Raw genomic sequence first — 13538 nt, 5'->3', positions numbered from 1 at the left:
AACCGACACTCAACCGCCTTCAAGTACTTCTGAATAACTGTGCCGCTACTTATTCTCCGTGTTTTATAGGCTGCTGCGGTAGTAGTAAAGTAGTACTATTGCTGGTAGTATCCTACCGTGCTCAGGACACCTTGCAACTCCCTGAGCCCCCTGGGGTTGGCCATTCCCTGACTGCCCTATTTACTAAATAAGAATAACCAAACTCATGCCGGCATTCAGTACAGGATGGCAGTACAGCATACATGCATTCCGGGAAACCCTGAAAATACCTGGGCATTACTGGTATTCCTGCCAAGATACCACAGAGATATTCCTGATCTGTTTCCTTACCACCCTACTTACTAAATAGCAAAATTCCAACATGTCTATCAGTAATCTCACTGTTGATGTGTAAGAATTCGGCCATCAGATGGTCTCCGGTGAGACAGTCTATCTCTACTTCACTCACCTGATGGTCTCCGGTGAGGCAGTCTATCTCCACTTCACTCACCAGATGGTCTCCGGTGAGGCAGTCTATCTCTACTTCACTCACCTGATGGTCTCCAGTGAGGCAGTCTATCTCCACTTCACTCACCTGATGGTCTCCAGTGAGGCAGTCTATCTCCACTTCACTCACCTGATGGTCTTCGGTGAGGCAGTCTATCTCCACTTCACTCACCTGATGGTCTCCGGTGAGGCAGTCTATTTCCACTTCACTCACCTGATGGTCTCCAGTGAGGCAGTCTATCTCCACTTCACTCACAGCAGCCCCAGAAGAAAAGTATGAATATAGTTTCCCTTTGCTTGTTTCCCAGTCCAGGTCAGCAAGTCCAGGGGTGCTGTAAATTACATTCATAGGTGTCGATAGATGATGGGAAATGCTATAAGATATCTGGTCTGTTTAGTGTATAGAAGCTACCTATCTTATTCTATCAAAGCTCTGGACTTTCGTGGCTGGCTGATCATAATCTTGAATCCTTGATACCATCAACTTTGATGCAGTCAAACCTTAATTCACTACCATTTTTACACATGAATCTTTTGACACATGATGTGAAATTTGAGCAAAATTAGCCTCAGTCTAGTATACGATGTCCGAACTTTACAGTTGTGTAAATCCGCTACAGTTCCCAGAATCCCTGTAATTCTCCTTCCATAGTTGGGATTGATGGTCCTCAAAAAATAATAAACTTTATTATTGCAGCAAAACTAATTTTAGATGTTCCTCCACAAATTTCAAATCTTTTTTAAAAACCTCGTAACTATACACTAAAAATGTTTTTTATGCGATTGCTAGAGAACTTCAAAATCAGCTTGAGAATTTTCAATTGAATATATAATAAGAATAGAAACCCTTGCACCATAAACGACAGAGAAAAATGACCTGAGCGCAATAGAGAAAGCATACCTATAGTAACCAGTTGCTGATAGGGATATTCTAGACAGATAAGCTGTCGATATCAATTGCTCCCAAGTGTGATCAGGGTTGGCAGTCTTTACAGGTTTCAGCCTTTTATTCAACTTGTTGCAGGCATCCTGGTGTTATAAGATAGTAATACAGAGCTATGCAAGGTATAGTCAATATATGGTAGCTATTGTACTGCAGATATGCCTGGTAAGCAACATGTCTGCTAGCAATATTAGCATACGTAAACATGTCTACCAGTAACATTAGCATATGCCAACAAGTCTACCAGTAATATCAGCAAATACCAACATGTCTATCAGTAACATTAGCACATGCCAACAAGTCTACCAGTAACATTACCATATGCCAACATGTCTACCAGTAATATTAGCATACGCCAACATGTCTACCAGTAATATTATCATATGCCAACATGTCTACCAGTAATATTAGCATATGCCAACATGTCTACCAGTAATATAAGCATATGCCAACAAGTCTATCAGTAACATTAGCATATGCCAACAAGTCTACCAGTAATATTAGCATATCCCAACATGTCTACCAGTAATATTAGCATACGCCAACATGTCTACCAGTAATATCAGCATATGCCAACATGTCACGCAGTAATATTAGCATATATCAACATGCTTTGCGCAGAAATAAAATACCATAACACTAATTATTGTAAATATTTAATTCCAACTCATTTGATTGTTTACTAACCTACCATATAGGGTAGATATTACTAATAAGCCAACATGTATATAATTAGAATTGTCTACTAACCTACCACATAAGGTAGAGATTACTAATAAGCCAACATGTACATACTAGGAATGTTTACTAACCTACCTTATATGGTAAAGATTGTTAATGAATCAATATGTACTTAGAGGCTCAAAATAAAGAAAGCAAACAAAGATGCAAATAGTACTTTGAAATCAAATGACAAGGCGAATAAATGGACAATTAGACTAGTACCTAAAACAGACAGCGAACCTGGTGTCCCTTCAGTACTCAATATCTAAATGTGCAAGCAAAGTTTAACTTTATTAAAATATGCTTTTGGGAGGCAAGTATAAGCAACAATAATGGCAGTATTATAATGAGATAGTGCTTTTGCTATAGGCTATATATGCGCTATATGCTACATGCATATGAATATAACCAAGAGTGAACAATTACGCAACAGCCAGCAATGATATGAATTTGTATTTTTAAAATGTTATTTTAAACACCGCTTGAATGCAGAATTTCCAAAGTGGGATACTTTTAGTGTAACTAGTGTCAAGTTACATAAACATAGAACAACAAGACAGTTTGATAACACGATGACAAGCTCATGCATGAAAGAAGTAAAAAAATGAGAGTATGACTCCCAGTATACCCACCAAAACGGCTGCTCCATTAAGATCAGAAGAGACACTGGCAGCAGTTGGTGAAGTATTAGGTACAGTGGCAGTAGAGGTCTCCATGGTGTGTATTTTGTTAGCAGATATACCAAGAGCAGTGCTTGCCACCTGTAATAAGAGTAATAATATGCCATATAATATACATCTCATTTACTTTGTTATAACAGTAATAATATGTTCTATATGTATGATATACATCTCATATATTTTGTTATAACAGTAATGATATGTCTTTTATGCAACATTCTGTGCTGACATGCTTTCCGGTTTTACGTCATTTTATGTAAAACACAACCTCAACAGAATGCTGTTAACAGGTCATTTAGAAAGACAAGATGGTTCTATAAAACCTTTAACCAAGATGGTACGGTATTAAGATAGTGACAATGTTGATTATGGTGAAACTAAAGAAACCAGTTTATGAACCTACTTGAATCATTTTAGTAAAAAGTCCTTGACCCATCTCAGCTCCACCATGATGTACAAGCACACTCCCATCTGTGTATATATGCACAAGGGCACCAGCTTGATTTAAAAAAGGAACAGTAAATGACAGTCCAAACATAGTCGGTACGATGGTTATTCCTCTCTTTTTCCATCGACTTTTGCTGCCAAAGTGATATTCAAGAGTAAAACATTCATGCACGTCCAGACATTGATCTTTAATAGTTATATAACCAGCATAAAAAATATATAACTACATATATTTTTATGCTTCAGTACAACTCTTCTCTTTAGATTTATAACTGCTGCATTTCCCTTCTTCTGTATTCTCAAATCTTCACAAATCTTTGAAATGTTTGCATGTTGAATGACTAAAGATTACCGGTACTTTTATCACTGACTTCACACATTATTTCAAAGCAGATGTGATCAAGTTGAACAATAATCCACATTTTAAAAATCTATTATTCCTATCAAAGTTGCTGTGTTCTTTACAAGTCGTATGCTTACCTCGACATCTCTTAACTTGTCATATATATTTCTATACCTTAGCCTGTCCCATATTTACTTAACTACTATATATATGTATATATAATTAAAACTGATGATTTTTATCACTACAATTTCTCATGGCAGCTACAACGCTGTGTCACGCTTCTTGCTTGTCAGGCTGCGACTGATTGTATATGTACTGCATATATACCATCATGGCATATATACTGCATATATACACAGCATAGATACTGTTTATATATTAATATGATGAATAGTGTGTAATTAGGTTTCAGTTATTGTCACTTTAGAAGATCTATATCTATATAGATAAGAAGGATATATATATATATAAGAACTATATATATATATACATAATAAACATAATATTATATGTACATGTATATATCTATATGTATATATAAATATAGAGTAATGTCACGCTTCTCTAGCATCGTGCTTTATTACTGGAAGTAAGAGCTAAAATATAAAAGAAGTAAGAGATGACTAAAAATGAGTTTTTATTACTAATAAATAGTTTCATGTACAGAGTACAATCATGAGACAATAACTCATGCTAAAATGACTACCCTATTGCCAATGTTAGGGCTCACATTCAAAACTGCATCATTAAAAGATTAAAATTAGGGTACAAGACTGTAGCTTAAGTATGAGATAGAGAGCTTTTAAAAGTTATTGTCCAAAAACAAAGTTTACCAAAAATAAATTAAAATGATATATAGAGAGTGTTTATGTAATACTGTCAGCTAAAAGAAATTTTCTATCATGTCTGCAGGTTGATGTTATTTCCTGTCGTTTATTCAAACTACTCTTTTCAGGTTGCATAACAATATAATACTTTTCTAGCAGGCACAATTTGCACAGATTAGATGTGTTGTATGCAGCAGACTGCTTGAAGATGCTCCATTTAATGTCATACGCAATGTTATGATCTTTTAGCTCCCATATACGTTTGCTAAGGCTGGTTTTATTTCTCTTGATGGTGTCATTAAATCACAAAGCAACATTTAATGACACCAACAAGAGAAGTAAAACCAGTCTTAGCAAAAGTATATGGGAGCTAAAAGATCATAACATTGCGTATGACATTAAATGGAGCATCGTCAAACAATCTGCTGCATAGAACAACACATCTAACTTGTGCAACTTGTGCCTGCTAGAAAAGTATTACATTGTTATGCACCCTGAAAAAAGTAGTCTGAATAAACGACAGGAAATAATATCAACCCGCAGACATGATAGAAAATTTCTTTTAGCTGACAATATTATAAACACTCTATATATCATTTTAATTTATTTTTGGTAAACTTGGTTTTTGGACAATAACTTTTAAAAGCTTTCCATCTCATACGTAAGCTACAGGCTTGTACCCTAATTTTAATCTTTTAATGATGCAGTTTTGAATGTGAGCCCTAACATTGGCAATAGGGTAGTCATTTTAGCATGAGTTATTGTCTCATGATTGTACTCTGTACATGAAACTACTAGTAATAAAAACTCATTTTAGTCATCTCTCACTTCTTTTATATATATATATATATAATATGCAAACAGCTCCAATAAAGCCGTATATATATATATAATATGAATAATATTATGTATATATATAACTTCTAGTTTCAAAGAGATTAAGTTAAAAAGAGAACTCTAAACTCAGCAAGTCGAGTATATTAAAATTCCACAATTTTTGAACAAAATCTCTCACAGTAGCTACAACAATGTTTCACACTTAGCACTGATCAGGCTGCAATTGATGGCTTGGCAAGATGGAGCGGTGTGGGGCAATGCTTATGAAATATCCCAGAAGTTAACTCTGTGCATGCCTGCATGTTGATGTTAATTCATTCCTTTTGTTTAGTGTTGCTAATTCCAGTTTGAAATTTATGCAGTATTTTTACTAACAGACATAACTTGCAGAATTTTATTCTGCTGTTGTAGGGTAGTTATCTCCAAGGTTTTTGTTGTTGTCTGTATAATTCTATATGCTTGCTGTGTTTTGTTTGGTTTTGTTCACTTTTCTGATTGAATGAAGCTTTGTGATTATTGTATCCAAAATTAAATTCTGTAGCCCACAATCCTATGTATGATTCTGTTTGCATGTCGGTTGTATTTGTTACTTCAGCTTGATAGATTACGTTTTTGGTGATGCCCTTGTTGTCTAGTGGGCATATGTCTCTTGCCAGCAATTGAATTTTCCTTTTGGTTCATTTTGTTTTTTTTGTTTAAGTCTATCGTTCTGTGCATTTATTAAGCACTTCATATCCGCAAACATGAGTAGCTGATTTTCAGTGCGAGTTTGTTAAAGTTTTGTGCAAAGAGTGTTCTTTGTGAAAGCATCTGATAACAATTTGAGAGTACTTCTTTATTATGATGGCTGCAACTCATAAACTATATGGGGAGGGTGGGGGTTATACCAAACTGTACTGCGTTGTCTAATGTGTTTGTCATTTTTATGGTTGCTTCTGTTCCGTATTAGAGTTCAAGGTTATAGCTGCTTTGTTTTAGTGCATCTTGGTATTGTTGTTTGTAGTAGTTGTAAGTACTTGTTTGCTTGATAAAAGTGTGCTTAGCTGTTTGTTTGTTTATAAGGATGTCGTCGATGATGGTTGAGTGGATGCTGCGTTTATGTACATATAGGTAGTGTGCTGTTTCCTGATTTTAGGTAGGAATTGTGCATACCAGTTGTTAAATTGAAAGTTACATCCAAAAAATTGATGATTTGTTTACTTCAATTTTTAGTTTCAGGTGGTGATCTCTGAAGGTTTTACAGATTAACTTTTTTTTTCTTTCTACTTGCTGTGGGTTTCTTTTACATACTGTGAGTCTGTCATTTTTGTATAATCTAGTGCTTGGTGTTAGTTCATTTGCTAGTAGTGAAAGTAGAGAGATATATATAGTCGAACATGGATAACTCGCCCTCGGATAGCTCGAACACATGGTTAACTCGAACGGTTTTGTTTGGTCCGTTCCCACGTAATGATAAATTGCTTTAGATAACTCGACCTCAACTTTGTTAATCCGAACAGTTTTTTGCGCAACGGCTACCGAAACGGTTGTTATCGCTTTAGAAAATCATTTTATTCCAAGCCATAGAAATAAACCTCAACTTTTAGTAGTTCATAGGCATCGTTATTACCATCATCGGCAAAATATTTTTGTCAACGATTTTTCTAAAGGTTTGGTAAAATTTGATTTTTACCAAACATCCGCTTAGCGATGGCCCTCCGGAAGCAAGGAAAAGTGAGTTAACCTTCGCATACACTACAAAAAAAATCAGCAAAATTGGTTTTGGTTAAAACGCTCAAACGACAAAGATGTCTTTTCTTCTAAGCATTTCAACAGCAATTAAGTTTTACCAATTTTAATCTAAAAATGTCCTGGCAATCACATCACCTCAAACAACAAACCAATCTCAAGTGATAGAAAAATCTCTATACTTTTTGATAAAATTTTTCAAACTTTACATTAGAGGAATTTATTTGAAACAAGCCATTTATGCTTTTGATTTATATTATAGTTTGTATATGTATCTACTAATAAATACATGGACTTGTGACAGTGCTCTGATAACTTGAACGCTCTGATAACTCGAACACTTCCGCGAAGTGTTCGACTTATCAGTCAAACATGGATAGCTCAAACTTCACTTTTGTGAAGTTTGAGTTATCCATGATTATAATATATATAGACTATATATATATATATATATATATATATATATATTTATATATATATATATATATATTTATATATATAGTATATGTGGTTTACACTGTAAAGTAAAGTGCTCAATAATCGAGTCAATTAGAGCTGTGTATGAAGTTTATTAAAAACTACAGGTTAAAATAATTACTACTACTAGTTGCATGCAATCGCGTTGCAATCTTCAGGTAGAATGCCTTAATGTATAATGTACAAGCTATAAAATTACTTTATAAAGCTGAGGGCTTAATACTATTGTGTGATATACATATTATAGTATACAGCAAATTATGTAGTCAAATTATGTTATTGAGCTAATTAGGTATTTTCTAGCATGCCGGCATATGGATATCAGCTCACTAGCCAACCACAAAACATCCTTAAATATCCAACTAGAAGGTTACAAACAGAATTGAGTAAATACATATGGGATTTAAAGACAAGAACTTTCGCTATAATATAACCTGGAAGATCATCAAAAGAGCGCGGTCTTACTAGACATCAACAAAATCTTGCCAGTTATGTCTATGGGAAAAGTACTTCATTATATTCGAACCGAAGTTAGCCAGCCTTAACACTAGAAGTGAGCTGATATCCACATGCCGGCATGTCAGAAAACACCTAATTAGCTCAATAACATAATTTGACTACATAATTTGCTGTATACTATAATATGTATATCACACAATAGTATTAAGCCCTCAGATTTATAAAGTAATTTTATAGCTTGTACATTATACATTTTAGTCATTCTACCTGAAGATTGCAACGCGATTGCATGAAAATAATAGTAGTAATGATTTTAACCTGTAGTTTTTAATAAACGTCATATATATATATATACATATATGAGAGATATACGTTATAGTAGCGTCTACTGCATATACATGTACATGTATATACTCATGCTACAAACAGTAATGTAGCATGAGGGTATATATATCACATTTACTTGATTAACGACTACCTGTTGTAAGCACAGATCTCCTCCTGCCGCTTGTGGTAGTCACTTTGCTCAAGTACTTGGGTCCAACATTTCTCTACTGTACAATTAGTCAACAGTTGGCCGTAGTGTGTTACCTCACCATCTTTACACAGGTGCATCTCCCGAAACTATCAAGGTAAACCATAAGCAATGAAGCAAACTATGGACTACACATGATCATCTGCATGGCCTGCATACCTTAGTAGATTCACATTGGCTCACTACCACTCACCTTAGTAGCCTCATATTAGGTTCACTACCACTCACCTTAGTAGTCTCATACTGGTTCACTACCACTCACCTTAGTAGTCTCATACTGGTTCACTACCACTCACCTTAGTAGTCTCATACTGGTTCACTACTGCTCACCTCAGTAGTCTCAAAATAGTTCATTACAACTCACCTTATCACCAGGTATATCCAGTCTAGAAGTGATTTCAGACATAATATGCTCTATTACAAACATTCCTTGTGGCCCTCCAAAGCCTCTAAAAGCTGTGTTGCTTGGAAGATTTGTCTTGCACGTCCACCCTTGAACTTTCATATTGGGAAAACTATAGGAGTTGTCGCAAGCAAACATTGCTCTCTCTAACACCTAAAATAGTATGCTACATTTATGCAGGGCAAAAAATATTTGACAGAATTTGCATTTTAAATAGCAAAACAATGACTGAGATGTGATATTCACTTTAGCACCATGTTAACTTTTGAACCCTGACGGCCGGTATTCTAGCATTGTGTAGCATGTGTCAGAAACTTTGAATGTTGGTATACCGGCATTCACATGGCTCTGTTTACAAATGCTGTTTACAATTAACAGCCCTATATCCAATCAAATTAATTCTTATAGACCAGAAATTTTACTTCCATTTTTACCATTTTCAAAAATCTTTACCTACTTCCTTCTTAATTTAGCAATTTTAGTGCAACGATATGGCGAAAAAAGTTGGAATGACTCAGGTGTAGGATGCAATAGATGATAGCGATGCAGATGACGAATGTGATACTAACTATAATTATAACGATAACTAATGATGAAAATGTGCTTGATGGGTATAATATTGCTAATATTTCCACCACACTTAGAGTGAGAGTTATGCTGAACCCAGAAATTATACCAGTGCCAATAACCGTCATAGCTCTGGTAGTGCAGCTTCCGCATTAGGCCAATACCTAAAAGCCCTAAAAAAACAAGTAGAGGCAAGAATAATCAGGCTGGAGATGATACAGGACCAAACCCTATAGAGAGGTACAGGGGTGGTCAAGGCAGGGAACAGGGTTATCAATCGGCACCCAATGATGACACTCTTGGATGGAATGTAGATCGTGGTACTTTTCAACAGTTACTATTTACTTTAAATGAAAACCTTGACACAAGGAAGGTGCCTCCTAACTTTCTTAATGATATCACGACTTTTAATTGCTTTGAATTTTTCTGGATTGAGGATTTGTAGAACCTAGTTGTAGTCATGACTAATCAACAAGCTGCAGCTGCCAGAGGAGCAAAGACTTATAATTATGCAGATAAATCGTTGAAAAATTTGGCTCAAGACCTTCTTTGGAATAAGCATACTAATGGAAGTGATTGTGAACAAGGATAGGTATGGGTCCTATTTTCATTTTAAGCAACATCGTGGAATAACCTACACTCCTGGCTTTGTTAAAATTATCTCGTGATCGTTTCCTTGCCATCTGGTTCATGCTGCATTTTTTTATGAAAGTGACTTCAACCTTGACAAAAATGACATAATTTTCAAAAACAGACCAATTCTTGTTCACATGTCGGAAATATTTAGACACTTCTACTGTGTGTTATAGCATGGCAACTTTCTTTAGATGAAGGGATGATGACAGAAAAAAAAACGTTTATTTATAAGCCAGCGCATAGAGGCAAAGCCTATCAAATGGGGTCTAAAACCGTTACTCCTTTGTGAAGGGAAAACTTGGTTGATTGTAAACGCTGAAATATACACTGGGAGGCATGACGATACCAAAGCTTTTGAAGAACTTGGTGCCACAGGAAACTTTGTGACTCGTATCAGTGCGCCATATGTTGGACATAACTATATTTTGTAGACAGACAGGTTCTACACACCTGTGGCTCTTTGTGAATATCTTTTACATAGATGTGGAACTCCTATGGCAATTAGAAAGAATTTTCCTAAACAGCTAGTAGTTAGACAGATGAACTGAGGTGAATACAAGATACTCTTTAATGGAAGCTGTGTGGCTACTATATGGTGTGACAAGAAACCAATATACGTTATAACCTCAAACGAAGGTACTGAACCAGCTGAACATGTGTTGAGATACGATGTCGAAACCCACAGAGGAAGCGGATTGCCAAAAGGATGTAAAAGGTTCTAATTGGTACATGGGGAAGAATGACAAAAATGATCAGCTCACAAGATTATAGTGTAGCTGAGATCATTATTGCTGACCAAGAAGGTTGACTGTAAAGCTCTTTATGTGGGCTGTGTACACCTCTTATGCAATCTATAGAAAACTGGTTCCCCAGTTCAGACTGCAAGGGAGCTTTACTTTTTCATCAGTATAGAGAGAAAGTGTGCACATCACTTGTAGAGGCTACAGATGATATGCTTCTGTCTATCCTCGACATTAAGTTCGGGCAGGACAATGTCTTCAAAATGTTCAGATAGAACCAATTCACCTAGTAGAATGAGCAAAATGTATTTCAACAAACCACAAGTGTGTTGGTTGTTCTGAAAAACATGTCTAAGCAAAGAAACAAAATGTTGATACTTCATATGCAGATTTGCCAATGCTTCAAAAGACTACATGCGCAAGTCCTCTTCATGCAACGTTTTCTTCTGTCGGAGTAGGAGATGCCAGGTGTTTCAGAGCTTAATACACCAAAGAGAGAATCCGGACATACATTTAGACACTAAATGTTTGCTCTTCTTCTTGTTTTAGGCAGCAGAAATTAAAACCGTTAAATCCACGTTTTCAGAAATTTTTCCCCTTCATTTTTGCAAAATATGCTATACCGTATGAATTTTGACAGTTCCGACCAAAAAAATGTCAGATTGTTTTAATTGATGACATTTGCAGTGTGTTGTTAGACTTGTTCTCCAGTGTTTCACCAAATACCATTTGATTACGAGCAGATTTAGATACGGTGCACCCCGCGTTCAACTTCCCTTTTTTATGGTTTTTTCGCCTTGTGATGTACAACACGACGTTTCTCATCTCCTTGTTATGACATTTTTTATGCTATATGACATCAACAAAAATGTCTCTAAAAATTCAAACTTGGAGGTCAATGTGCTGAATGCCGAATTGGAATAATGAAGATGCCAATGTGTTATTCACCCAAATCCTTCCCGGAACGCTTGAAAGAGGTACGATGCCTGCTTTCTCTCTCAGTTCAGCATTTTTAGTGTTTTGTAAATGCTTGATATTGCGTGAATGAAAAAAAATTAGTGAAAAATGAACAAAAGTAAAAAGTTAATGTGAAATTTAGCATTTAATGTAATGCTTACTGTTATAAACTTTAACTCATATACGGATATAACTACATATATAACTTTAATTTGTTAGCCATGGGTACTAAGATTGATAACGATGTTAAAGGAAGAAGAATCATAACCATAATCATAAGTACATCATAACCACTGAATACACTAAAGTTGCTGTAGGTTAATATATACTACTTTGTTAATAGTTTTTAATATGTACTGTACGTAAATAAAATTTTGATGTCTTTTACCAGGGGTGTCTGCATTAGATACTTAATAGGATTTCTATATTCCTCTATACAACATTTTTGCCTTATATTGCCAACACTACAACAAACTAATGTTGTATATTAAATAAGTTTCAAAATGTCCTGTTTTCTGGAAACTGCCGAGGGATACTGACACACATTGATAAGGATGGCCAGGGTTGAAAGGGTTAAGCTTCAGCAGTCTTTGGTTCATCTTCACAGTTCATCAATTCCTACTCATTGATTATTTTTGCTTTGTTGAATTTTTCTTATATAGCTCTCTTGATAACTCATTTCATCTTGTTCATCGATTACCTTGTCCTGTTCATTTCTTACCTTGTTCTGTTAATCACATACCTTGTTTTGTTTACTATGAATCTCATTCTACTTATCATTTACCTTGCAGTGTTCACCATGTACGTCGTTGTGCATAGCTGTTATTTGACTGTACACATTATTTCGTTATCTAGTAACCTCATCTCAATAACTGTTCACTTTTGAATGCCAATTTTTCATTTGCATGACTTATGGCTCGCCTTGAGCTCTTGGTATTCACACTGACCTAAATATACAGAATATTCCTATTGAAAATGTATTCATATTGAATATTCATATATTTATAGTGGTTGAAAGGGTTAAAGATGTGATTGTGTCACAAATGTCGATCAAATGAAATTAAGATCAATAAAAGGCTAAAACATCAGTTACAATTTGATGTAATTTTTGTCTTTGTAGACTAACCTTGTCCAGAGATATAAGCGTTTGAATGGGGCCATTTTTTAAAAAGCTCAGATTCAAGCGGGTGCTTCATTCATGACGTAACGAGTGATACATGTGGAAAGAGTTCTCGAGTGATAAATATAAGATCTCTTCATTAACCAATCATCAGAACGAATATTTTATATAGGCCGTAATAAAAGTTATCGCTAGTAAAGCGATCTGTGATCTCGAAGTTAAGGTGTTACTCAATTACTAGAGCACACATAGACATCGGTATTTGCTGACTTAACTGACATCGTTAATTTACTGAATTACTGCATTGACACGTTTTATTGACGAAGAACAGAATTATAACAATGCTTCCAGCTCCTGCAAAGGGGGAATCTAGTTTTCTGCGCATCGGGCAGTTAAAGTTTGGGACAGACAGCGTGTTGTTTGAGCTGACAGGCGTTAGCAGTGTTATGCTGCAGAGGTAGATAGGAGAATGTAGGTAAATTTATCTTTAACTTTGAGTCTCCTCAAAGTTAAAGATATAAATATATATATATATATATATATATATATAGAGAGAGAGAGAGAGAGAAAGAGAGAGAGAAAGAGAGAGAGAAAGAGGGAGAAAGAGAGAGAAAGAGAGAGAGAGAG

The 13538-nt window shown here is 35.3% G+C and overlaps 1 protein-coding gene across 1 annotated transcript in view; it reads right to left on the bottom strand.

Moving 5' to 3' along the window:
• The window catches only part of LOC137400335 (xanthine dehydrogenase/oxidase-like), a 56585-nt gene that overhangs the window by 3933 nt on the left and 39114 nt on the right, over positions 1-13538 (bottom strand). The window contains exons 21-26 of the mRNA XM_068086665.1: positions 8853-9044; positions 8432-8577; positions 3236-3413; positions 2785-2913; positions 1388-1515; positions 701-818 (exon numbers count right to left, since the gene is read on the bottom strand). Of these exons, the coding sequence (XP_067942766.1) occupies positions 701-818; positions 1388-1515; positions 2785-2913; positions 3236-3413; positions 8432-8577; positions 8853-9044 (891 nt within the window). The remainder of the gene's footprint in view (positions 1-700; positions 819-1387; positions 1516-2784; positions 2914-3235; positions 3414-8431; positions 8578-8852; positions 9045-13538) is intronic.

The sequence above is a fragment of the Watersipora subatra genome, chromosome 7, assembly GCF_963576615.1.
Source record: "Watersipora subatra chromosome 7, tzWatSuba1.1, whole genome shotgun sequence".
In the NCBI taxonomy this organism is placed as follows: domain Eukaryota; kingdom Metazoa; phylum Bryozoa; class Gymnolaemata; order Cheilostomatida; family Watersiporidae; genus Watersipora; species Watersipora subatra.
This window is presented reverse-complemented; position numbering and strand designations above follow the sequence as displayed.